Source organism: Crotalus tigris, unplaced genomic scaffold, assembly GCF_016545835.1.
Source record: "Crotalus tigris isolate CLP2741 ecotype Arizona unplaced genomic scaffold, ASM1654583v1 scf7180000018016.4438896, whole genome shotgun sequence".
In the NCBI taxonomy this organism is placed as follows: Eukaryota; Metazoa; Chordata; class Lepidosauria; order Squamata; family Viperidae; genus Crotalus; species Crotalus tigris.
Window position 1 is genome coordinate 2,868,802 of NW_024096778.1, and position 26,801 is coordinate 2,895,602.

Here is a 26,801-nt window from a genome sequence, read left to right on the forward strand (position 1 = left end):
AACTAAGAGGGGAAATAGGCAAACTCAGTGTCTCTTTGAAAGCCACTGAATGTGGCTTAGGTAACATGAATATTTCTCTCCCTCCCAGGGCTCCAGACCTCTCTAACCAGCTGGAGAACACTGATTTGCAATCTTTTCATAGGGAGAATCTGTATAGAGCCAAACATGGGCCATCCTTGTCTTCTCCTTAATTTGGAGAGAAATTCCAAGAAGCCAATCCTTTCACTGACTCCTGTTTCGGCCATGTCCAAAGCAGATTTGTGCTCAGTTCACAAATCTGTGTCCTGGAAGTTGTTCAAATACTTCCTTTCAAACAATGTTACCAATTCCTTATTTCATATGTGCCCATAAAAATGTTTTGAGAGTTTTATGGTCTTATAACATCCCACCTCCCTCATTTTTAAGGTACAAAGTACTAAGCAATATTTCTATGGACAATTCTTATATTAGAATGGAATCAACATAACAGCATCTGCTCCTGAAATAACTTTATGGATTTTTAGTTTGAACTTGCAGAATCCCTTGTTATAATTGGATTTCAAGTTATTGGTTATGTTGGTTATCCAGTAATTGTGGACTCTCAGCGACCAAATAGGTAGAATTTTCTCCATGTTGCAACGACTGGAATACAGTCAAATTTATTTTCAAAAGTATCAGTAGTACATTTATTCCTTTGTTGAATTTTTAAAAAATATTTCAGATAACTTGTTTTTTATTTCTTAACTTTTTGTATTATGCTTTAAACTCCTATGCATGTCCTGTAACATCAATATATAATAAAAATCCTATAATTATAATTAAAGAAAACAATTATTGATTAATAATTCTTTTTAAGCACTCATTTCTCAGAATTAAGAAATATTGCCACAGACTTCCTGGAGTGAAGATCAAAATCAGGAAACTATTTGTATTAATAAACATTCATGTTTGAAGACTGTCCCAAAATGAGGAAAGCTGAACACAAAGGCTTTTCAATCTGAATGACATCATCATCTAAAGTCCCCCAAAATACTGTTGCAAAACAAGGATTTTTGGCTTAACTGTTGGGAACCTGTTTAAACCATAAATAATAGTTTAAAATGGAGAACTTGCTAAACAGAGGCCGCAGGAACATTTTTCAAAAATCTTTCACATAACTATTAGCACTAATAAACACAGCCTCTCAGTTTATTCTTTCTGATGTATCAGAAGAGAATTGGGGAAGTGTGGGTTCAAACTTTATTTAGTCATGAAGCTGATTCTGAGTTTAGCCATATATTATTCTTCTACGTAACTAACGTGGTAGGCATTTTTTGAAGGTGAAATGGGGTAGGGATAGGGAAAGGACAGATATATCATCATGAAACACAGAAAAATGTTAAAATTGTTTTTCAGGAATGGTCTCAAAATAAAGTTAAGAATGGAGTCTCTAAAACCTAGAGCCTCAGTCAACATGAGGCTTCCTCTGTATGCATGAGAATATATAATGAACATGAGAACAAATAAATGGAATGGAAGAAACAACAGACAAAAACATAAATAAATAATTGCCTATCTCTTTAAACTAACATTTTTTTCCTTGAAGTTGGACTGAAATTGAAAAACAATCCAAAGTGGTTTGAAAAGAGTTACTTGACTAGTTGCTGTACATCCAATTACTATTAGAAAATCCATAATACATGCTTTTGTAAGCAAATCTTAAAATGTGATTGGCTCCCACAATCCAATGAAAATATCAATCATTACATTTTTAAGCAGTCTTATTATGCCATATGCTTTGTAATTAAAGTATTTTGCTCACATAGGATAGGAATATACAAAATAACAAGAGGTGGATATCAAATATATTGGAAATATTGCACAAATATTTAGTTATACCAAGCAAAATCAATTTGCAAAATTCAATATAATTGAATTTTCTTTTCTCCCACTTCACCTTCCCCCCCTGTCAAGCCATGTGATTGAATAGTGAAGGTCACTGTTGTGATATTCATATTGACATCACCATTGTAGTAGATAAATTTTGAATGCCGTTTCTATCAGTATACATTTTATAAATAATAGAATAGCTGAGATTTCTATTGATTTTATGGTTGAAATTTGGTAAAGCGTGTATTCAAGCTCTGTTTTCTATAAAAAGCATTCATTATTCCAGGTAAAAGAACTGATTATATCAGCAATAATGGCTTACAAAACTAAAGATGTAGCTTTCTGATAAAAGTTAAATACTTCTTAATTTTTTTAATAAGCATTCAATAAAAATGCCTACATGTTGTGCAAAGTTTCTTTGAACAACTATAAGTAAAATTATTAATTTTCTGAAAAACATACATGTTGCTTTTAGATCAGCATTCTATAAGTGTTGGATTATAAATTCTCCACTTTCTAGTTAAAAATGTTGGCAATATTGGAATTCTGGTAATCAAGTTTCAATATATTGGAAAGCAGCAGACTTGCAAAGAGAATAGCAAAGACTGCTAGCAAATAAGTTATTTTTATACTCTTCCTCTTAACAGATTTATTATAGTAAAAATAAATAGCAGTCTAGCAGTGGGAAAACAAGGACGATTTCCAATGGAAGATGATTCTACTGGACCCTTAAATTCTAGGAACAAGGTGTAGAAATAATCAAAACCAGAAATATAGCCTCCAAACTGAAAGAGCTTTCCATACTACAGTCCAATAGCATTTCACTATTTTCTTCCTCAATAATACTTAGCAGAAAAAGAGAGAAGAAGAAGTTATGGAAAAATACACAAGTGCTCTCAATGGAAGATGGCAGAACCTGTGTAAAATTCTGTGAAAGAGACAGAGAGATTTCACAATAAAAATCTCATCTGGAAGGCTTATTATCTTACTGATGTTATTACAACAAATAGAAACTTATCTTCCTCTGGATTCTTAAGATGGACATTTTAATTTGAATGTATAGAAACTCAGATAATGAATTAAAAGGCCAGAGGCTCAGTGAGTGGTGAATGGTGCCACACTATGTCCATCTGGAGAACACAACTTCTACCAATAACAGAATGGAAAGTTAAGTCTCATTGACATTTGGACTATTGTAACTTGTCCATTAATATAAATAATTATGAACTTCTACTTGGCAAAATGGCAACATTAAATATGCTTTTACTTTTACAACTGCATTTAAAAGCTTAGAGTCAAGCAATTAATGCCATACTTTCTATAGACTATGTAATTGGATTAATTATTAGCTTATTTACCTACTTATGATACTTAATATTTCCATTAAGGAGCTAAGGAGGATATAAATGACAGATTAAATAGGATAAAATAAAATAAATATAAATCTTTTTTTACTATTACTATAAATTTCTAAATTAGCCTGAAACAACTTTAGTAAGACAACTGAACAGAATTAATGGACAATTTTTACTCTGCTTATACAGAAGGTCCTAGTTTTCTATGTGCTACATAAAAATGTGAAGGAAAGGGAAGGAAGAAATAAGAAGTGTCAGAATAGAATCTCCATAGGAAAAGTACCTTTCCTGATAGCTACATCAATGAGTAATATTAACATAGATTGCTCCTATATTATAGCAGATGATGCTATTTAAATAAAGTTTTTCCAAATCTCTTTAATAAAATTGTGATATTGAACATATTAAAAATTTTGTTCATTGTGCAAAAATCAGGTATTGCCTGATTCATTAATTGAACTTTAATGCTAAAATTTTAGCAGGCAATCAGAAATAATAATAATAATAATAATAATAATAATAATAATAATAATAATAATAATAATAATTGACAAATTCGCTATTAGTCAGTTGCAAAAGGCGGCCTTATTAGGAACTGCTTCCATCCTGCGACGATATCTGTAATACCATCAAACATCCACATCTGCCTATCCCAGGTCCTGGGTAAGGACTCGATAGGTAGACAAAATGCCAAATCCAGTCTGAACATCTGGCTGACTGTGCGATGATCAATAATAATAATAATAATAATAATAATAATAATAATAATATTGAAACAAAGAATAACTGAGCATCTAGAACAGCACAAAAACAACAGAATAAGGCTGCCTGCATTGAAGCTTGTTTCAAAGAAACAGCTAGCACAAGCATTAAAAGATGCAAATACTGCAATAGCAAGTATAAGCACCAATTCACTACAAGAAACAAACCAACTAATTTACAGCACAGCTGCAGTTATAACTGAATACCTGGGATGCAAAATCAACAAAGAAGAAAAACAAACAAACAGTGCATCACAAAAATGGAAGGTTAGACTAGAAAATAAGATCAGCAAGTTAAGATCACATGCAAGCAAGCTAGAACAGATGAAAGAAAAGAAGCTGAAGAACAAGAAGACCAAAGAATACTTAATCAAGAAATACCACTTAGAAACAAGGAAGATCAAGGAAGCACTGGAAATAATAAAGCAACAAATAACAGCTATAGCCAGGAAAATCAGTAGATATGAAGCTCGAATTGCAAACTATAGGCAGAACCTCCAATTTCAATCCAATCAGAAATGTTTCTACCAATCCCTCAATGGAGAAACTGCAAGGAATCAGTCAGTACCTGACAAGGAAGAAACAGTGCAGTTCTGGAAGCAGATATGGGATAACTCAAAGAAATACAACAAGGATGCCGCTTGGTTAAAAGAGGTGGATGCAAATAAAACAGAAGTTGAAATGAAAGAACTAGTAATAACAACAAAAATGGTAGAAAAAAGAGCAAAGAAAATCAAAAATTGGTCAGCACCAGGTGAAGATGAACTGCATGGGTTTTGGTTGAAACATCTAACTGTTATACACCCACTCATTGCCAAGCAGTTCAACAATATACTACAAAGAGGAGAAATTGAAAAGTGGCTAACAACTGGGAAAACCTACCTAATAATGAAAAATCCAGCAAAAGGGGCAACACCAGGTAACTACAGGCCAATTACCTGCTTACCAACAACTTTCAAATTACTAACTGGTGTGATAGCTGATGCAGTACAACAGCATCTAGTTGAAAACAATCTCTTTCCACCTGAGCAGAAAGGAAACCGCCCCAATAGCAGAGGAACAAAAGATCAACTCCTAATAGACAAAATGATCTTGGAAAACTGCAAGAGAAGGAAGACCAACCTGAATGTGGCATGGATTGACTACAAAAAGGCATTTGACTCTCTGCCACATGATTGGATAATAAAGTGCCTAGAAATAACAGGAGTCAGTAGAAACATCAGAAAATTTGTGCAAAGATCGATGGCACAATGGAAGACACAGTTGCAGATCAATGGTGAGAAGCTGGGAGAGGTTAATATCAAGAGAGGAATATTTCAAGGAGATTCATTATCACCATTACTATTTGTTATTGCACTGTTTCCTCTGTCAACAATACTGAATAACTCAGGACATGGCTATCAAACATCAAAAACATCTGCCAGACTATCCCACCTCCTTTACATGGATGATCTGAAGCTGTATGGAAAAACATCATCTGAAATAGAATCGCTGCTCAACACTGTCCGTATATATAGCCAAGATATTGTAATGGAGTTTGGCTTGGACAAATGTGCCACACTTACTATCAAACAAGGAAAAATAGTGAAAACTGAAGGAATCAAGATGCCCCACGAAAATAACATTAAGAGTCTGGATGAGGAAGAGTACTACAAATACTTGGGTATCCTTCAAGCTGACAACATCAAGCACACTGAAGTCAAGAAAAAGATTAGAGGTGAATACATCAAGAGAGTGAAGAAGATCTTAAAGTCCAAACTCAATGGAGGAAATACCATAAAGGCAATCAACACCTGGGCAATCCCAGTCATTAGGTACACAGCTGGAATAGTGGACTGGACTCAAGCAGAACTAAAAGCAATGGATAGGCAGACCAGAAAAATAATGACAATGAATCATGCCCTTCATCCACGCAGTGACATTGATAGACTTTATCTACCAAGGCAAATAGGTGGGCGTGGAATGCTACAAGTACATCAGATGGTTGAAGAAGAAAAAATGGCTTTGGAAGAATATCTGAAGAACAATGATGAAGATGCACTGAAATTAGTATATCAGGAAGGCTTACTAACTACTGGAGAGACCAAACTGGCCTACAAGAAAGACCAAATGAAGAACAGAATAGAGGCATGGGAAGACAAAGCACTACATGGCCAATACATGAAAAAAATAGCTGGGAAAGCAGATAATAATAAAACCTGGCAATGGCTAAGAGCAGGAAAATTGAAGAAAGAGACCGAGGGACTAATTCTGGCTGCACAAGACCAAGCCTTAAGGACAAACGCATACAAAGTCAAAATTGAGAAGACAGCAACAGACAGTAAGTGCCGCCTATGCAAAGAAGCTGAAGAAACAGTGGACCACTTGGTAAGCTGTTGCAAGAAGATTGCACAGACTGATTACAAGCAGCGGCATGACAAAGTAGCAACAATGGTGCATTGGAAGATCTGCAAAAAATATCATTTGCCTGTAAGCAAAAACTGGTGGGATCATAAAATAGAGAAAGTCATAGAAAATGATAAAATTAAACTGCTCTGGGACTTCAGAATTCAAACAGACAAGCACCTGCAACATAACACCCCAGACTTAACAATTGTCGATAAGAAAGACAAAAAAGTCTGGATAGTGGACGTGGCAGTGCCTGGAGACAGCAGAATAGAAGAGAAAGAACTGGAGAAGATAACAAAATACAAAGACCTACAAATAGAAATAGAAAGACTGTGGCAAAAGCAAGCAAGGGTAGTACCAATAGTAATAGGCTCCTTGGGTGCAATCCCAAAACAACTGGAGCACCACTTGAACACCATTGGCATTGACAAATTCGCTATTAGTCAATTGCAAAAGGCAGCCTTATTAGGAACTGCTTCCATCCTGCGACGATACCTGTAACACCATCAAACATCCACATCTGCCTATCCCAGGTCCTGGGTAAGGACTCGATAGGTAGACAAAATGCCAAATCCAGTCTGAACATCTGGCTGACTGTGCGATGATTGATAATAATAATAATAATAATAATAATAATAATAATAATAATAATACCTTGACGTGGTTGTGGGGCTTGTGTACTCTGAGGAAGATGAGAGCTATGCCAGAGGTTCAACCATACTGGACAGGTCTCATCAGAGGAGTCAGACAAAGAGTGTCTCTCCCATAAAAAATATGGTGAGACGTAAATTTCAGAATGCCATACCGGCTCGGACGTCGCCCGGGTTAACAAGGTCCGCGCTAGATATTGGAGTTCCTGGATATCTGGTGAAAAATGGGTTACAGGACTCAGGACTGTTGGCTGAGCAACCAGGGCCAGCAGCTGCAGAACTACTGGAAGAAAAGGTGTTTACCCGTCGCAGATACACAGTGATGGAAAACAAAGAAATAATGATCTGTTACTACAGATCAAGTCCAACAAGACGAGGATATCTAAAACGAATGCACCAATTCTGGAAAGAACAACATCCAGAATCAGAAATAACAGAACAGAGACTAGCAGATCAACGCCGATTTATAACACGAAATAAAGTATTTACAGAAACAGAATTGGACGAACTGCAAAGGTTTACCCAGGGCAAAGAAATCAAAGCCTTACAAGAAGTAATTCAGAATGTAGAGGCAAACCAGGGGGAGTTGGCAGTGAAGAATCCAGCAGAGATATACAACTGTTCTCATTTGGAAACCAGGCACCTCTACCTCAGGAAGAACAAAACCCTCTAACTAAAGAAATAAAAGAATTGAAACAAAGAATAACTGAGCATCTAGAACAGCACAAAAACAACAGAATAAGGCTACCTGCATTGAAGCTTGTTCCAAAGAAACAGCTAGCACAAGCATTAAAAGATGCAAATACTGCAATAGCAAGTATAAGCACCAATTCACTGCAAGAAACAAACCAACTAATGTACAGCACAGCTGCAGTTATAACAGAATACCTGGGATGTAAAATCAACAAAAAAGAAAAATAAACAAACAGTGCACCACAAAAATGGAAGGTTAGACTAGAAAATAAGATCAGCAAGTTAAGATCACATGCAAGCAAGCTAGAACAGATGAAAGAAAAGAAGCTGAAGAACAAGAAGACCAAAGAATACCTAATCAAGAAATACCACTTAGAAACAAGGAAGATCAAGGAAGCACTGGAAATAATAAAGCAACAAATAACAGCTATAGCCAGGAAAATCAGTAGATATGAAGCTCGAATTGCAAACTATAGGCAGAACCTCCAATTTCAATCCAATCAGAAACGTTTCTACCAATCCATCAATGGAGAAACTGCAAGGAATCAGTCAGTACCTGACAAGGAAGAAACAGTGCAGTTCTGGAAGCAGATATGGGATAACCCAAAGAAATACAACAAGGATGCGGCTTGGTTAAAAGAGGTGGATACAAATAAAACAGAAGTTGAAATGAAAGAACTAGTAATAACAACAAAATGGTAGAAAAAAGAGCAAAGAAAATCAAAAATTGGTCAGCACCAGGTGAAGATGAACTGCATGGGTTTTGGTTGAAACATCTAACTGTTATACACCCACTCATTGCCAAGCAGTTCAACAATATACTACAAGGAGGAGAAATTGAAAAGTGGCTAACAACTGGGAAAACCTACCTAATAATGAAAAATCCAGCAAAAGGGGCAACACCAGGTAACTACAGGCCAATTACCTGCTTACCAACAACATTCAAATTACTAACTGGTGTGGTAGCTGATGCAGTACAACAGCATCTAGTTGAAAACAATCTCTTTCCACCTGAGCAGAAAGGAAACCGCCCCAATAGCAGAGGAACAAAAGATCAACTCCTAATAGACAAAATGATCTTGGAAAACTGCAAGAGAAGGAAGACCAACCTGAATGTGGCATGGATTGACTACAAAAAGGCATTTGACTCTCTGCCACATGATTGGATAATCAAGTGCCTAGAAATAACAGGAGTAAGTAGAAACATCAGAAAATTTGTGCAAAGATCGATGGCACAATGGAAGACACAGTTGCAGATCAATGGTGAGAAGCTGGGAGAGGTTAATATCAAGAGAGGAATATTTCAAGGAGATTCATTATCACCATTACTATTTGTTATTGCACTGTTTCCTCTGTCAGCAATACTGAATAACTCAGGACATGGCTATCAAACATCAAAAACATCTGCTAGACTATCCCACCTCCTTTATATGGATGATCTGAAGCTGTATGGAAAAACATCATCTGAAATAGAATCGCTGCTCAACACTGTCCGTATATATAGCCAAGATATGTAATGGAGTTTGGCTTGGACAAATGTGCCACACTTACTATCAAACAAGAAAAAGTAGTGAAAACTGAAGGAATCAAGATGCCCCACAAAAATAACATTAAGAGTCTGGATGAGGAAGATTACTACAAATACTTGGGTATCCTTCAAGCTGACAACATCAAGCACACTGAAGTCAAGAAAAAGATTAGAGGTGAATACATCAAGAGAGTGAAGAAGATCTTAAAGTCCAAACTCAATGGAGGAAATACCATAAAGGCAATCAACACCTGGGCAATCCCAGTCATTAGGTACACAGCTGGAATAGTGGACTGGACTCAAGCAGAACTAAAAGCAATGGATAGGCAGACCAGAAAAATAATGACAATGAATCATGCCCTTCATCCACGCAGTGACATTGATAGACTTTATCTACCAAGGCAAATAGGTGGGCGTGGAATGCTACAAGTACATCAGATGGTTGAAGAAGAAAAAATGGCTTTGGAAGAATATCTGAAGAACAATGATGAAGATGCACTGAAATTAGTATATCAGGAAGGCTTACTAACTACTGGAGAGACCAAACTGGCCTACAAGAAAGACCAAATGAAGAACAGAATAGAGGCATGGGAAGACAAAGCACTACATGGCCAATACATGAAAAAAATAGCTGGGAAAGCAGATAATAATAAAACCTGGCAATGGCTAAGAGCAGGAAAATTGAAGAAAGAGACCGAGGGACTAATTCTGGCTGCACAAGACCAAGCCTTAAGGACAAATGCATACAAAGTCAAAATTGAGAAGACAGCAACAGACAGTAAGTGCCGCCTATGCAAAGAAGCTGAAGAAACAGTGGACCACTTGGTAAGCTGTTGCAAGAAGATTGCACAGACTGATTACAAGCAGCGACATGACAAAGTAGCAACAATGGTGCATTGGAAGATCTGCAAAAAATATCATTTGCCTGTAAGCAAAAACTGGTGGGATCATAAAATAGAGAAAGTCATAGAAAATGATAAAATTAAACTGCTCTGGGACTTCAGAATTCAAACAGACAAGCACCTGCAACATAACACCCCAGACTTAACAATTGTCGATAAGAAAGACAAAAAAGTCTGGATAGTGGACGTGGCAGTGCCTGGAGACAGCAGAATAGAAGAGAAAGAACTGGAGAAGATAACAAAATACAAAGACCTACAAATAGAAATAGAAAGACTGTGGCAAAAGCAAGCAAGGGTAGTACCAATAGTCATAGGCTCCTTGGGTGCAATCCCAAAACAACTGGAGCACCACTTGAACACCATTGGCATTGACAAATTCGCTATTAGTCAATTGCAAAAGGCGGCCTTATTAGGAACTGCTTCCATCCTGCGACGATACTGTAATACCATCAAACATCCACATCTGCCTATCCCAGGTCCTGGGTAAGGACTCGATAGGTAGACAAAATGCCAAATCCAGTCTGAACATCTGGCTGACTGTGCGATAATCCGTAATAATAATAATAGAGTTAGAGGTCTTCTAGTCCAACCCCCTTCTCAGGCAGGAAACCCCATACCATTTCAGACAAATGGTTGTCCAGTCTCTTCTTAAAAACTTCAAGCATTGGAACATCCACAACTTTTGGAGGTAAGTTGTTCTACTGATTAATTGTTCTAACTGTCAGGAAATTTCTCCTTAGTTCTAAGTTGCTTCTTTCTTTGATTATTTTCCACCCATTGTTTCTTGTTCTGCCTTCAGGCACTTTGGAGAATAGCTTGACTCCTGCTTCTTTGTGAAATATTGGAACAATGCTACCATTCTCTTCATTAAACTAGACATACCCAATTCAGCAACTGTTTTTTTCTACTTCCAGTTTTAACCTCCAATCCTCTAATCATCTATGTTGCTCTTCTCTGTACTCTTTCTAGAGTCTCAACAACTTTTTTACATCATGGTGACCAAAACTGGATGCAGTATTCCAAGTGTGACCTTACCAAGGCATTATAAAGTGGTATTAACACTTCACTTGATCTTGATTCTATCCCTCTGTTAATGCAGCCGAGCACAGTGTTGGCTTTTTTTGGCAGCTGCAGCACACTGCTGGCTCATATTTAATTTTGAGCAAAAAAAAACTAGTGGAAATTGAATTGCACTTTTTATTACATAGTAACAATGTTATACCATCAAAAATCTGTCTCTCTTTCATATCCAAAGAAATCAAGTGATGAGGGCAAATTGTGCACCATCATTGCATGTTTATTGGAGAGAATATTGACTTGAGGAAGCATTTATGGAACAGATCACCAATAAGTTTCATTCTCTGTTCATAGATAAATTTGAAGCAGTTGAATCTGGCTAGCCATATTTCTGGAATATGACTAGCAGAAATATAACTATAAAATCTCCCTACTATCTGCTTGAAATACACCCCAGGTTTTGCACTTGAAACCTGTTCTACACCCCACTGCTGGATATAGATCTCAGTGCTCTCCCCAAAATCTAGCATCATAGCAAAACTGAGGATAAAAGTTACAGTTTTGCCCAGGGGCCTAAAGTGAAAGAAGGGAAGTTCTAAATATTAGAGAGCATTTGTTATGTTAAATGTTTGTTCCTCTTTAAGTCCTGTCATGCTGTCTCACTGGGGTGGACATAGATGTTCCTGGGAAGGATTATGAAGAAAAACGAGAGTGGCAACTCCCAGCAGAGTTGCCCAATATGTGAAGATTATTCCAGTTGCTCAGTTAAACCAAGCATGCACCTGTATCAGAGGAAGTGGTGGTGAATGAGGATGATCACTTTAGTGACCAAAAAATAATAATAATGATGCCAAAGCATTATTTCATAATGCACGGGAGAAGAGATTAGCAAATCACCCCTGAATTTAACTAAGAAAAACACATGGATGGACAGGATATTGGTTCATGATGTAATACTGAATGATGGACTCCTCTAGCTACAGAGTTTAGAATCATGCAGGGAGAAGTTTTTTCTATGACGTTTTATGGAAATGAAATGTGGATTTGGCAGAGTGGAGTGGAAGTGATGAGGCTTTTGAACTGTGGTATTGGCAAATATCCCTGAGAATATGATGGATAACCAAGAAAAGAAATAAATCAAGTTACAGTTCTCACCTGAGGCATAAATGTTTTCATCCAGCATTCTTGCTTTTCCTTTTTTTTAAATGATTGTGACATTGTTTAATTAGTGGTTATATGCTGCCCAGAGTCACATTCAACAAAATGGGTGGCTATATAAGTTTGTTGAATGAATGAATGAATGAATGAATGAATGAATGAGCTCAGATTATCATATTTTAGACACATTATGTGAAAAACTCATGAGCATTGATAATGCTGGGAAAAATAGATGGAAAGCAAAAAAGAGAACAACCAGAAGAAAGGTGAGTGGACTTGATTATATGGTCATGGAAGCACTGTTGGAAGATTTGAAGGGCCAAGTCAGGAACAGATCATTCTAAAGAAGGTCTATCTGTGGGGTTACTAGACACCAACCTGGTGGTACATAATTATAAAAATCATGAATGTATTTGTATTTTCTTCTTAGTTTACTTGGTATTCGACAATGTTAAATAAATAGTAAACATTTCTTATATAAAAATTTGGGAAGATGTCTGCTATCCTGGCAGCCAAACGCAAGCCATGGACCCAAAGCTTATACATGTACCTTTTCACCAGAAGTACCAGGAATACCAGGAACACCAATCAGACCCTCTTCTCCCTAAAACAAATTAAAAACTGCATCAACTCTAATTCATTTGGCCATTAAAAAAAGGTATTGCACTATGAAGAAATAAAAATAATTGTTACAATAACAAAATACTATACTTTCTTCTTAAGGACTATTAATATTTTAACGAAGAAAATTGTCATGCTAAGGTTAATGATCTTCATGTTTGCCAAAAATATGTTTATTTAAAATATTTTATCTATTTATGACAGAATTTGGCCTGCTTCTCAAGACAAGCAAATTCTGAACAAGAATCTGGTAACTAATACATAATGTAGCATCTGTAGTTTTCAGCATTTAATTACTCAGCTTGCATTTCAGAACATTTAGCAATGTTTGTCCATTGAGTGAATCATGTGTGCAGATGTTGAAAATACAATGCAGGACTCGTTTATGTGACTTTACACGTGTCCTGATAAGGATGCCTTCCATTTTTAATTCTCTGGTTTTTCCCACTGCTTATACTGTCATTTTTCTTACCACAGTAAATCTATGATGGAAGATAAAACAGAATACTTCACAATAACTTTTGATTGGTAGTACTAGCTGCTCTTCATAACAAGCTGCTCCTATCTTAACAACTGAGGTTTATTTCTTTCTATATTCTTCTTTGGGAAAGAAAGCCATATGGTGAAGATTAGGAGTTAAAGTTCTTCCTGCAGCCTTTCCTGTCTTTTAGTTTCCGGAACAATCTCAAAGGCACAAGGTACTTGGTGCCTCTAGGCTAACATCGGATGTTTTTCCATTGACAGAAGCAACATGAACTTCTATTACTATTGGAAGCTTGGAGAAAAGTACAAATGTCATAAATCAAATATTATAAATACTGAAACATCAGATAAATGACTCAAATCTTTTGTGCACTGTGATGTTTGAAACTGTTTAGAACCACTATCTGCCTAACTTGGGAATCGTTTCATATAAAAGAATGATTTACATCTTGAAGATGGGATGAAGATGCACTCCAGGAATTTTAAACAACTTTCATAGCCTTCCATTATTAGATCAGCTGACAGCTCATTAGGATGGGGGGGGGGGATAAACTGATTCTGAGAGGGAAAATGTTTATCAATTTAAAATTAAAATAGTGACCAGGTCCAACAGAAATCATCAATGAATTGATTTTGCCATCCATAATATTTTTATTCATTGCACCACTACTATTTTTCTTGATCAGAATACGGTTTTGCAATATAATTAAGGCATGGTTATATGAAAAGTTTTAGAACTGGCTTGTAGTATTGCGGTGACTGCAATCACTGTTCACACATGAATGTGCTCGTTTGCTAGTGATCCTACTTGGAAGATTTAAAACTGCAGACTTAAAAATTACTCCAAATCTCTTTCTAGAAGACATTTTTCCTGGTACCGACCTTTCTAAAAGTGGTGAGAAAAAAAGGAGACATGTGTCTGGAAAGTGTGTTCCTTGTTATTGATTGATTTAGATTTGTAGGCCACCTAATCAGAAAACTCTAGGCAGCATATATAAATATTTTTCAAAAACATATAAAACATACAGAGAAGTGCAGAACATTGGTGGTGGTGGTGGATAAGTAATATACTCAGGTAGCAATCATCCGTCCTCTACCAGTCAGGATCACAAATCACCTGGCTTCTGGTCTGTTTGAAAAGCCAGTTTTTAAGAACTTTTCTAAAGGATGGAAGGTTGGAGCCCAACAACTTTTGGGAGGATAGTATTCCAGAAGGCAGGAGCAGCAACTGAATAGTCCTACCTAGGCACTCTTCAAGGCAGCACTGATTAATTAATGGGAAGTAGAAAATACCCATTCTGTCAGATTTGATTGGATGGGCAGATCATTCCATAAACAACCAGGCTCTGAGCCCTGTAGACATAATCGCTAACAATCACCATCTTGAATTATAGCCCAACATCCACTGGTAATCAGTGCAACACAGAGAACAAATGTGTTAGACCAAAATATCAAGATGCACCATAATTGCTTGTGAAGCCAAGTTCTGGATCAGGAGTAGTTTCTGACTGGTCTTCAAAGGCAAGAATCCAGATGAAAAGGTGACTATAAATGGGATTTTCCGGCCCCAGAAAATTGTTTTCCAATAATAGAAATATTATATAATTGACACTATTCAAATATTAAACATAAGCTACATTTACATCTGTCCTGACTCCCCTGTCCAGTCTTTCTTTAGAAATATTCAAAATTGCAGAGCCTGTAACCTTTACAGATTGATTGTTCCAAAACTGTATCAATATTCCTTACATTTAAATAAAAATCTAGATAGCTGTAACTTATATCCATTACTTTTGGTCCTACTGGTTCTGAAAATAGTCCAAGAAGTCATCTAAGGTAGGAATCCTACCTTTGTTCCAGGCAAACCAGGAATGCCATTTTCTCCTTTAGCTCCTTCTTCACCCTATACAAATTAAATGCATTTAGGTAAGTATTGCTCAGGTTGTAAAATATTTAATAAACAATTTAACCCCCAAATGTGGTTCTTCTCCTTGATCCTGAATTGTTATTGAATAGCACAATAATACTACAAGAACACAACGAAGCATCTGTAAATGCAGTTTTGCATAGTGTCTAGAAAAGTGATATAACTGTGAAAATGTAGATATGCTTTTTCTACTAAATGATATTTTGTAAAGTCATATTTTGTGGAATGTTTTGCAAACTCATAAAACTTAGATTCCGCTCAGTGGAAAAGTTGAGAATTCAATGCACTAGTATCTGTTTAGGTAAACCTCCTGATTAACCTTATTCCTTACAATGTCCAGTGACCTTCAACAGAGAAGCCAGAACTGCCTCTTGACTAAGAAATGCAGAGAATTGATAATCCAATAGGATGTGTTTTTCTTTTGGTTGTCAACTAGCATCCAGGAAATGAAGGTGAACTGTTAAGAAGGGCAAATCTTCAGGGCTTTCCAGGAATTTTCAATCTGTCCTGACTGGTCCTTCAATTTTCCATGAAAGGTAGGGTTCATAAGGAGATTTCTTTAGCTGAGATCTTTTGAATAAGTACAGCCTCAAAGTCAAAGACTCAATGGTGCTATGTTATACTCTTCTTTCTGTATCATAGCCATATTTTTCTAACTATGATTTATCTCTTTTCAAAATTCTAACCTGTACAGTTTTTCACTAGTCATAACTAGTGAATGCATTTGTGAATGAATCCTGCAACTGGGCCATTTGGAAATCCAAGAGTGAATGAGAATAGTGACTATTTGGTAAATATGTGCTTAGAAAAAGGCATGTGTTTTCAAGTATATTGTGATTTAAGCATAATATAGGTGGAAAAAAACTGAGCATATCAGGAAAAAACGTAGAGAAAGTTTAATGCAGTGGGGAAATAGTAGTTAAATGTGTGTAGGAAAACACGAAGAAGAGGTAAGAAAATTGATGCTGAATAAATGTATATGGAAGAGGCCAGAATGAAAGAATCATATCACGATGGTTTGTCCATATAGAAAGAATTAATGAGTTGCAAAGAAAGAATAAATGAATCAAAAGAAAGAGGATGATCAAGGTAATGGTGTAAATTAGTTTTAAGTATGTATTCTTTTCTTTTTCCTTATTCATTTAATTTCTTGGGCTCACTATTTCTTACTTCTTTTCTGTTCTTTTTTATCCCAAAAAGAATAGCTTGAAAAGTGTATATGGATGTATATTTAATTACTATAATTCATTTTCATAAACTTTGAGATATATACTACCTGTATTTGTATGAAATATTAAAGTTGATTTTTTTTACCTATAGGATGGTAGAAAGGGAATTCTTACATCAAATGCTCGTTATGTTAAAGCATAGCACCTAATGCTTATCAATTTTTTTACAAGGTCTCTGAAAAAATTAAAACATGTGCACATCAAATTGGACACAAAAGTAATCCTCAAATATATTCCATCTATGTTGGTTCAATTCCAATTGGATCACTGCAACTTTTATAGAATTTTAAAAAAAATTGCGGCAAAAATGGAAAAGAACAGGAAATGTGGGCCAGTTATTTATCTTAGTACTGTAATCAATATGACTATTTGATCATTAAAGTCTGCCTTTGATTGGCTATGTAGTAAATTAGCAGATAAGTACCTTACCTGTTGTGTGTGCTGGGAGTGTCAACATTTCATACAAATACATTAACTAATTAGTTTCTATTAACAATATGATTAATTGCAGTTTGTCCAGATTCAACAAATGGAGCAAGTGCTGTTAATCATAAATGAAAACAAACATTTTCCTCCTTAATACTGAGATGGAGGAAAAAGGAAGGACATAGGCACAATAAGTAGGGTTGGTCTTTTTTTATCATGCTAAACTTTTATTTAGATTTACATCCAAACCGGTGTAATGAATCAAACATTTCCACAGAAACTTCAGAAAAGGGAGGTTTTTTTCTTAATAAATACATCATTCCATAAATACATTTAGGCTAACTCTAATCCTAACATTTTATAATTCATTGGAAACTAATGTAGACCTAACTTTTTCAGTTAATATTTCTTATTCTGCCATGTGCTTCTATAGGAAAAAAGTTATTCTTTTAGCATCTGCATTAATAAAGAGATATTTGAAACATTAGATATACTAATTTTTTTTTTTTTTTACCAGCACTGGCAGTAACAAATTAAATGAGCAAACTCCACAGTCCATCATGAAAATAAAGACAGAATCTGCAACAAAATCTGAGATAAGCATTTTTTTTTTTTGCAAATTTGAAGATTGGGGCATATTTCCAATCCTTATTATTCCTAAAAGTATGAGCAGGCTATAATTGGTAGAAAGCAATTAGCCAAGGGACAAAGTTCATATTATTTTTAAAAGGCATTTCCGTAAGTCACTATGCCTTTTATGTACAGTAAATTGCTTCCATAGGCAACTTCCTGCAGCTTTTATACCTGCCTTCTTAAATCACACTTTTCATTCACAGAAATTCAAAGACCTGCACCTGTAAAATCCAGCTGGCAGCTCTTACTTGTTGGCATGTGAGCAGAGGGTTGAGCAAATCAAGTCACACATGCTGCACTCGCTCTAGAAATTGAAATCCAGTGAATCGAAGTAATCATGTTTAGTGCTTTCCATTGAATGAATGGTTTAAATGTAAGCATGTTAAGTTCACTCAGTCTCATCAGCAGGACAACATTTAAAGGACTGTATACTATCAGCAAGCACTACAGTATTTAAGAAAAAGGGTAACATGGGCAGAAATGCCTTGTGTCAGCCTTTTTGGCTATCCACAGAATCAGTCTTACATCATGTTCTGCTTCCTGTGTGGTTTCCAGTTATTTTAGCCAGGATACAAGCCTGTTTGATATCAGTATTGTACTGGTACATCCTGGCATCTTCTGAATTTATGTGCCTCATAAATTAAAAAAAATAAGATTATTGCAGTAACCAAAATGATACTAAATATGCACTCAAGTCACTTCATAACTATAATAAATAAATAAACTTTGGCCTTTAAAGGGCTAGTAGATAAAGGAAAAACCAATTATGAAGTAATTCATTCTATCTTGCAGCTGTGGTTTTGATTAAATTAAAAGATTAAATTAAATTAAAAGATTAAATTTAACCATCTATGCAAGGATACTAAGATTGCAAAAGGTTGTTTTGTGCCACATTGGTTATTTTCATTGTAATTTCATTTTATTGTTTCTACCTCATCCTTTTTGACAGTTATTATTGTAGCTTCCAACTACAAAGTACAGTAGTTTCCCAAACTTTAAAAATGGTAAAGTGCAGCTCTGAATAAAGTGTTAGGCTTTATGCTGTATAGTATACCAGTTGTAGCCTGCAGCCCAACCAGATTTTAAATTAAAAATTAGAACGTATTTAGCCATGATAAAACATGAGTTATGCAATAAAATATGTACTATTTTTTCTATTTTCTTAAAAACAAGATTATTGGCATTTTTCAGTCTGCTAGTGAATGAAGCTATCAAATTATTTTAAATGATCGAAGCTAAAAGGGAATATCAAAGTAATAAGGGCATCTTAATTGAGTGAAATGTATGCAAGAATAAAGTAGTCCCATTGGGTTATGGGATACACACACACACCATTTCAAGTATATGTTGATTCAACCTGAGTGGGCAGTGAGTATCTGGAATTGTGGTAGGGGTAACTTAATGAAAAGACTGAAATGATATGCAAACATTATGAAAAAGGCAAATGGTATATTAAAGGTCGTTAATAAACAGTCTTTAAACAAATCTATCTACTACACTTGGAATTTTATTGATTTATTTAAATGTATAGGACTGTCCATCTCAAATTCATAATGCTGGGCAGTTAATACTAGTTAAAGGCACCATATAAGAGCCCATAATGGTAAAAATAATAATAATTGACAATCAAGATAAAAGCTCAACCAACAAATCAACACAACCATTGTATGGACTTTGCCATACAGCTGTAATGTGTAATTCTCTTCTCTAATATTTAGAAGAAATATTACAGGGTGGAAAATATGCAAAAATATATGACATTTTTTAAAAAAAAATCCTAAAAATCATTAAGAAAAATATAAAACTTTTTAGCTTTTCAGGCCAAAAAAAGGGGCAAATAATGAATATGCAGCCTTTGTGATTCAAGGTTTGTCCAGATCTCTTCTTTTCAATCTTTTGGATTTGCTGTATTGCTTCTTTAAGACTGAAAAACTTTCAGAAGTACAGCTACTGGATGAGTTTCCTTCCAACGCATTTAAAAGAAACTACCTTTTCCCAACTTTATATGATCTTTTTTTGAAAATATTTAGAAAGATCCTCTTCTGTGGGGAAAAAAAATCTGCTTTGTTTACATTGCAATGCAAAATAAGGTTTTTGAAGGTTGATTACTAAAGCACTTGATGGCTACTTTAAAGGAAATCTTTGATCTCTGGATTTGTGAAATAACTGGAACTTTTTTTATTGGGAAAATGTTGTCACCAAAGATGAATAAACCCCTTTGAAGACCCATAAAACAGACTTTAATGTGGACTTGAACGATTATTTAAAAATAAAAAAGACTGTAATATGGGATATTTATTGGAGTTACTTCATGGGAAGTACAAATGGACCTGGATAAAGTTGATAAGAATGTCAAGAGAAGAAGCAAGAAGACTGGAAGAAAACAAGAAAGAGAATCTTAATTATGGGATTTATGGATGTCTGGGAAGTAGAAGAAAAAATGGCATTAGTTTATTTGACTATGGTTAAATAATGAGTTGCTTAATTCATTATATAAACTCACCTTGTAATGTGAGTTGTAATAATGTAAAAGATTGTGAAAGCTAAGTTTAGTCCTTACACTTAACAGAATTATTACTAAATATTTTTTTAAAATCCTTTATAGAGTTCCTTTTTAGCTTTCCTTTTCCAGAACGGTGACTGTGATTGCCATAGCTTTGTTCTCTGTAGATCAAAGGAGTAAAATATAGGACCTTAAACTAATTTTTCACTTTTCCTCCTGTGCAATTCTAGACACAAACAACTTTTTCTTGTTGAATTCCAGAGAGCCTCAAATTAAGGATTAAAAATATTGCATGGATCACTGAGCACATCCTATTATTCTTGATCAGTCAAGGGTCATTTTAGACAGTGTGATCCCCAGTGGCATAACTGAAAAAGGAGAAAGGAAGGTGTTGCTGAAATTTGACACACAGAAAATGATGATGATGTTGGGTATTTTAACAGTATTTTGAATGCCTACTAAAACACCTTACTTCAATTTATATTTAGCACAATCAAGAAAGAGTTGTTTTGAGTAGGTTTCTCACAATTTCTAATTTCTCCAGAAGGTTACCTTAGCAACAAAAACTGGATTTAAATTGGCCAAAGCATTACTAATGGAATGTTGACAAAGGAAATATGTTGGATTTTCATGGTATCTTACTATAAGCCTACAAAATTTGAGCTGAAAGTGAGGTTGTATATTATTGTGTCAATAGTCCAGTTTTTTTTAAAAAAATTGAAAGGCACAAAAATATATTCATATTTAATGGAGCGTCGGGGAAGAATATTTTTTAGTTGTACTAAAACCTAAGCACTGGTTTATCAGATTTCAAATGAGCAACAATGATCAGACGTTAATATCAGTAGGAAAAATAACATGAAAATATTTTGAAAACACGTGTTTCCTATTGATAGACTGTAATACATTATCACCAATCATTTTGATTGTCAAAGTATTATTCTATTAATAGAGATGAAACAAAATCACTTTGTGAGGCAGATGGGTGGCTCCCAAGTTTCATATGTAAATAAATAAAAACAAATAAAACGTAAATTTAAATTCCAACTATCCTCATTTTGCAAAATTTGTTTATTGATTTTATGGATTTTTAATTAATGTTACAGTTAAAGAACTTTCATAGCATTGATTGACTCTTCGGCTTATTTGCCATACAGTTGAAGGTTGTTCTAACTGACATTATAGAAAATTGTTTGGTTATTTAAATGTGATTACAAACTTTAAAAAAAATTGAAATAGTATTTACACTGCCACATCCTTAACAGATACGTTGTTGGCCAATTAAAAAGCATTAAAATAATACTAACAAGATAGAAATAAGGAGACCCTGTTTTGTACTAGAGAAGGGAATGTGAAATATTTGAAAGCTTTCAGAAATAGCAAAACACTAAGCAAAGCTCAATGAGGATTGAAGTTGCCTGTTGACAGTCCTCCATGAGGTGTGACAGGGAACTCTTTCCTTTTTGGAGGGTTGTTCTGTTCAAACACTTTGGCAGTTTCAAACTAGGAACTGTAAGACTGGAGAGTAGGGCTTTTGAAATGGCTTTCAGAAAGGGCACATTGGGATGACATCTAAGCATGAGAGTATGGCTTTTGTTATTGGGAGAGGTATTGCCTTTTTTTTTTAATTCATTGATAGTTCTGCCTCTCTGTTTCTGTGAGAGAGGGAGCTATAGTAACAGACTTTATGCAATCATATGTAGACTTTATGCAAATATATTAAAATATAGTTTTGTGGGGTGAGGCATATATAAATGGTTAGGACAAATTAATGTATCTGAACTCAATTCGCACTACATGCAAATAACATACTTCTATTCCACTGATTTTATTTTTTAATTGTGGGTTTAGAATCAATGGTTGTTTTGTTTTTAGCTAAATAGTACTTGGCAATTAAAAAAAAAACTTTATAAACAATGAACCTGACAATTATTTAGACTTAGATTCAAACATGAGATTACAGATTCTGAGTTATGACAGCTTTGTGACCAAAATGGAACAATAGAAAGTAAGGGGCAACTACAGGTAGTTCTTGACTTACAACAGTTTGTTTAATGGCCATTCAAAGTTACAACAGCACTGAAAAAAGTGACTTATGACTATTTTTCACACTTAATGACCATTGCAGCATCCCCAGGGTCACGTGATCAAAATTCAGATGCTTGACAACTGACTCATATTTATGATGGTTGCAGTGTCCCGGAGTCATGTGATCTTCTGCAACCTTCTGACGAGCAAAAGCAATGGAGAAGACAGATTCATTTAACAACCATGTTATTAACTTAACAACTGCAGCGATTCACTTAACAACTGTGGCACGAAAGGTCACAAAATGGGGCAAAATTGACAAAAAAATTGGGCTCAGTTGTGGTTATAAGTCAAGGACTACCGGCATTCTCAGAAAAACCTCACAAAGATATTTAAAATATATTCAGGGAGTGAATATGAATATATTCCAGAGAACTTGTAGGGTATAGTATTAGAGTACTGGATTAGGAACCTAAGTTCTAGTCCTCCTTTTGGCGTGAAAGTCAGCTGGCTGACTTTAGGCAATCACTTCCTTTCATTCTTTAATTAACGAACTCTGAAACAAACCAACTGAAATATCTATTAAAAATTACAGGGGGTCCTTATTTAGCAACTGTTTGAAGTTACAGCAGCATTGAGCCAGAAGACCTATGATAGGTCCTTGTAGATATAGCTGTTGCAGCATCCCACAGTCATGTGATTGCCATTTGCTATGTTCACTGCTGGCTTCCTATAAGCAAAGTCAATGGGAAAACCATCAGGAACTAACAAATGACACTCACGTGACATCATGCCCAATGGCCATATGGGATAACAACAGCAACTGGAACTGCTTGAACTACTATCATAATTTGAGGTGGTCATGTGACTTCATGTTTTACAACCGTGTAGCTTAGCAACAGAGTTCCCAGGCCCACTGACCACTGTGAAGGCTAATCAGTTAACATCATTTATTGATAACTTTAATTCAAGAATTGCAATAACCAGAATCCAAAAGAATCAGTCTGTAACAAATTATAGGAACATCATATACTAAGGGTGGGAAATAAACACTCTAAAGCAGTGGTGACGAACCTATGGCACGGGTGCCAGAAGCGGCACTTGGAGCCCTCTCTGTGGGCATGCATGCCGTTGCCCCAGCCCCGCCTCCCCCCATGGCCCCCTCCTCACCAGCAGCCCCCTTGGAGGAGAGTCGCCCCCGGGCAGCAGGGGCAAGACTCCGCCCTCGCACCCCATAGTGTGCAGATGATGCTGCAAGGTGTGGGCAGAGGGCATGGCTGCCATGGTGCTGCAGGGCTGCCTAGTGATCTGCTGCAGCAGGCCATGGAGGCGTTGCGTGGCCCTGCAGGTGGGTGGGTGGGGCCAAAGCAGGCAGGGTGGGAGGCAGAGCAGGGGCGGGGTGGTGGTTTTTGGGCACCCGATCTCTAAAAGGTTCGCCATCACTGCTCTAAAGAAAGCTGAATGGGAACAGAATATTTTGATTTTTGGAATAAAGAAAAGGGGGAAAAATATGGAGTTATGATTGAATAGAGAGGATTTGGCAGGGGAAGTTGCTGTTGAACAATTCTACCTTCTGTTGCTGTTTCACTTGTTATTATTTATTTCCCAACTGTTAATAACAAATTAAAATATGCCTAAAATTCTAACAGAATGGACATCTGCTTACTACAAACTGAAAAGTTACTTGCCAGGGTGTTAAATAACACTTCACAGAAAGTTCAATGAGAATGTTTTTATTTTTTTTAAAAAAAAAATCAAAGCCAGAAACCATGTGGTTAAAAAAAAAGAAAAATCACACCCAGCTTCAAACTAAACAACATCTCAAGAGGATTCTTGCTCTGAAAGGGAAATTGCTAAAAACAAAGACAAAGAAACAAAAACTTCACTAAGCAAAACTCTTTTTATTTAAAAGAGTTACTTAAATGATATTAAGATCAGCGGCAAGCAAATCTGTCTGGACAGAGCTTATCTCCATTGGGACGTTACACTAAAGAAAGTTCTCTTCCTGACAAATATGGACATGCAATATCTTTCCAGTTTCCAACCCACCAAACAAAAAGTGACAATAGAAATGTTGCTGGTAAAACCTTACCTTTTCTCCCTTCTGGCCTGGCAGACCAACGACACCTGGCCGTCCTGCTTCTCCCTGTTGAGAATAAAGCTAGGGCATTTATTCTAGAATCTTATGTTTTTGGGGGGAGAAAAAGTAAACAATTTCCTACAAGTAATGCCCCCACAGGATAAGTTATAAAGTGTAATTGTATAATATACCAGAGTTCCAGCTTATGGTAGTATTACTGATAGAAAAGGGAAGTACTTTAGTGACACCTACAACTACTACAACAAACCCTACTCTGATCTTGCACTTGTTTCTCAAGTCTTCAAGAGGTCTAAGCTGATTGTTTCTAATTGGAATAATATTGAATGATATCAAAAAAACCATTTTCCCTAATGCAGGGAGAAACAGTCTTATGCCTTTATCCTGGGAGTTAGGAGTAAGTGGCACTGCAAATGCTGCTGAATTATAACTTTCACTACCCTTCATTTGTAACTACAGTTGTATGGATTGATAAGAGGTTGTAGTTCAGCAACATAGATGGAGAACAACAGTTTTTCAAAGCTTGCTCTAGACCAGGGGTCTTCAAACTTGGCCCTTTTATGACTTGTGGACTTCAACTCCCAGAATTCCTCAGCCAGCATGCCTAGCTGAGGAATTCTGGGAGTTGAAGTCCACAAGTCATAAAAGGGCCAAGTTTAAAGACCCCTGCTCCAGGCAGTTCTCCAAAGGGCAAGCATTAGAGACTTCATTTCTGGATAAGTCCATAGATCTTGTCTTCTCCCACTTTTTGTTTTCCCACCGAGAAGATACACAGGTAGTCCTCAACTTATAGCCATTCATTTACAACTTTGTTCAAAGTTACAACAACACTGAAAAAAATGACTTAAGACCATTTTTTTACACTTGCAGCATCCCCATAGTCATATGATCAAAATTTGGGCAAAACTTGGCAACTGGCATGTATTTATGACAGTTGCACTGTCCCGGGGTCACAGGATCACCATTCACAATCTTCCCATTGACTCCTGACAAGCAAAGTCAATGGGGGAAGCCAGATTCACTTAACAGCCACATGATTCACTTTACAACTGGAGTGATTCACTTAACAACTGTGGCAAAAAAAGTTGTAAAAATGGGATGCAGTTCACTTAACAACTACTTAGCAATGGAAAGTGGACTCAGTTGTGGTCATATGTTGATGACTACCTGTTCTTGTTCACAAATATGTAGGATATCATCACCATTATCATAATCTCTTCTGTATTTTTTAAAAAATTCTATTTTTAATTTTCTGTGAGAAACAGAGTAAACTGAGCTGATTACTATTATCCTTGCTCCACACAAGCATGCAAATGTACAAATATACCCAACATTATGTATTCAACTTTTCCAGTATATTTTATGTTAAAATTAAAATTGCTGGGCTAACAGACACATGTTCTGATATAAGAATACTTTAATGAGAGAGAAAGAATGAAAATAAGATATATTCTACTGCAAAATATCTACTGCGGCTTAATGTCTTCTATGTGAAAATTATATGCAAATATCATTATTTTAATTGACAGTGCTTTATGAAAGTCATGCAAATCACCTGGCTCAAGAACTTAGATGATGCCCTTCTAGTAAGGACAGATGCAATTTCTGTGCAATGCATCTGTTATTGATTTGCAAGTGTTTTCTGTCACACTGATATACAGACCTATCTTTGCTCCCTGCTTCTAATGTACTTGAAATGTTTGTGGGAAATGCTGGTGTCCAGTGTCCTCCTATTGTTTTGTTCATTGTTTTAATGTAGAGGTTGCAATAATTGACCTGGGCTATTAAAGGACCCATATTCTTCCATGTTGGTCAAGATACTTAGACACTAGCTCAAATTACAGATAGCCCTGCTAATATTTTGAAGAGTGGGTTCATAAATTAGCATTTCTATAAACAATCATACTGTTTGGATATTTCATCATAGTAACATAATGTGGAGAAATATTTTTCCATTCAATTTGAAATGGCTGTTATCATCCTTTATTATAGTAGATTTGTAAGTTCTTAATTTTCTAGTTGGTGTCATCCTTCTTAAAGATAACAACGTATGAGTTTTTATAGTAAAAAAAAAATGCACAGAAAATACAGATCTCAGATAAACCTGTACTATTTTAACTTACACTGTCATTCTCTTTGCAGTGCAACACATGTCTCTATAACAGAATAACAGAGTTGGAAGGAACCTTGGAGGTCTTCTAGTCCAACCCTCTGCTCAAGCAGGAGAGCCTATATCATTTTGGACACATGGCTGTCCAATTTCTTCTTAAAAACCTCCAATGTTGGAGCACTCACAACATCTGGAGGCAAGCCATTCCACTGATTAATTGTTCTCCCTGCCAGGAAATTTCTTCTTAGTTCTAGGTTGCGTCTCTCCTTGTTAAGTTGCTTCATCTGTTGCTTCTTGTCCTGCCCTCAGGTACTTTGGAAAATAGGTTGATCCCCTCTTCTTTGTGACAGTCCCCCAAGACTGCTATCATGTCTTGCCTCTCATATGCATACATCATTTATAGAAAAGCTTTCCCCTAATCATATCAAATATCGCTAACCTTA

General features: G+C 35.8%; 1 protein-coding gene across 1 annotated transcript in view; it reads right to left on the reverse strand.

Annotated features, from left to right (window-relative positions):
• The window catches only part of COL19A1 (collagen type XIX alpha 1 chain), a 183,546-nt gene that overhangs the window by 96,813 nt on the left and 59,932 nt on the right, over nucleotides 1–26,801 (reverse strand). Inside the window, exons 9-11 of the mRNA XM_039346721.1 lie at nucleotides 24,243–24,296; nucleotides 15,254–15,307; nucleotides 12,851–12,904 (exon numbers count right to left, since the gene is read on the reverse strand). Coding sequence (XP_039202655.1) covers nucleotides 12,851–12,904; nucleotides 15,254–15,307; nucleotides 24,243–24,296 — 162 coding nt within the window. The remainder of the gene's footprint in view (nucleotides 1–12,850; nucleotides 12,905–15,253; nucleotides 15,308–24,242; nucleotides 24,297–26,801) is intronic.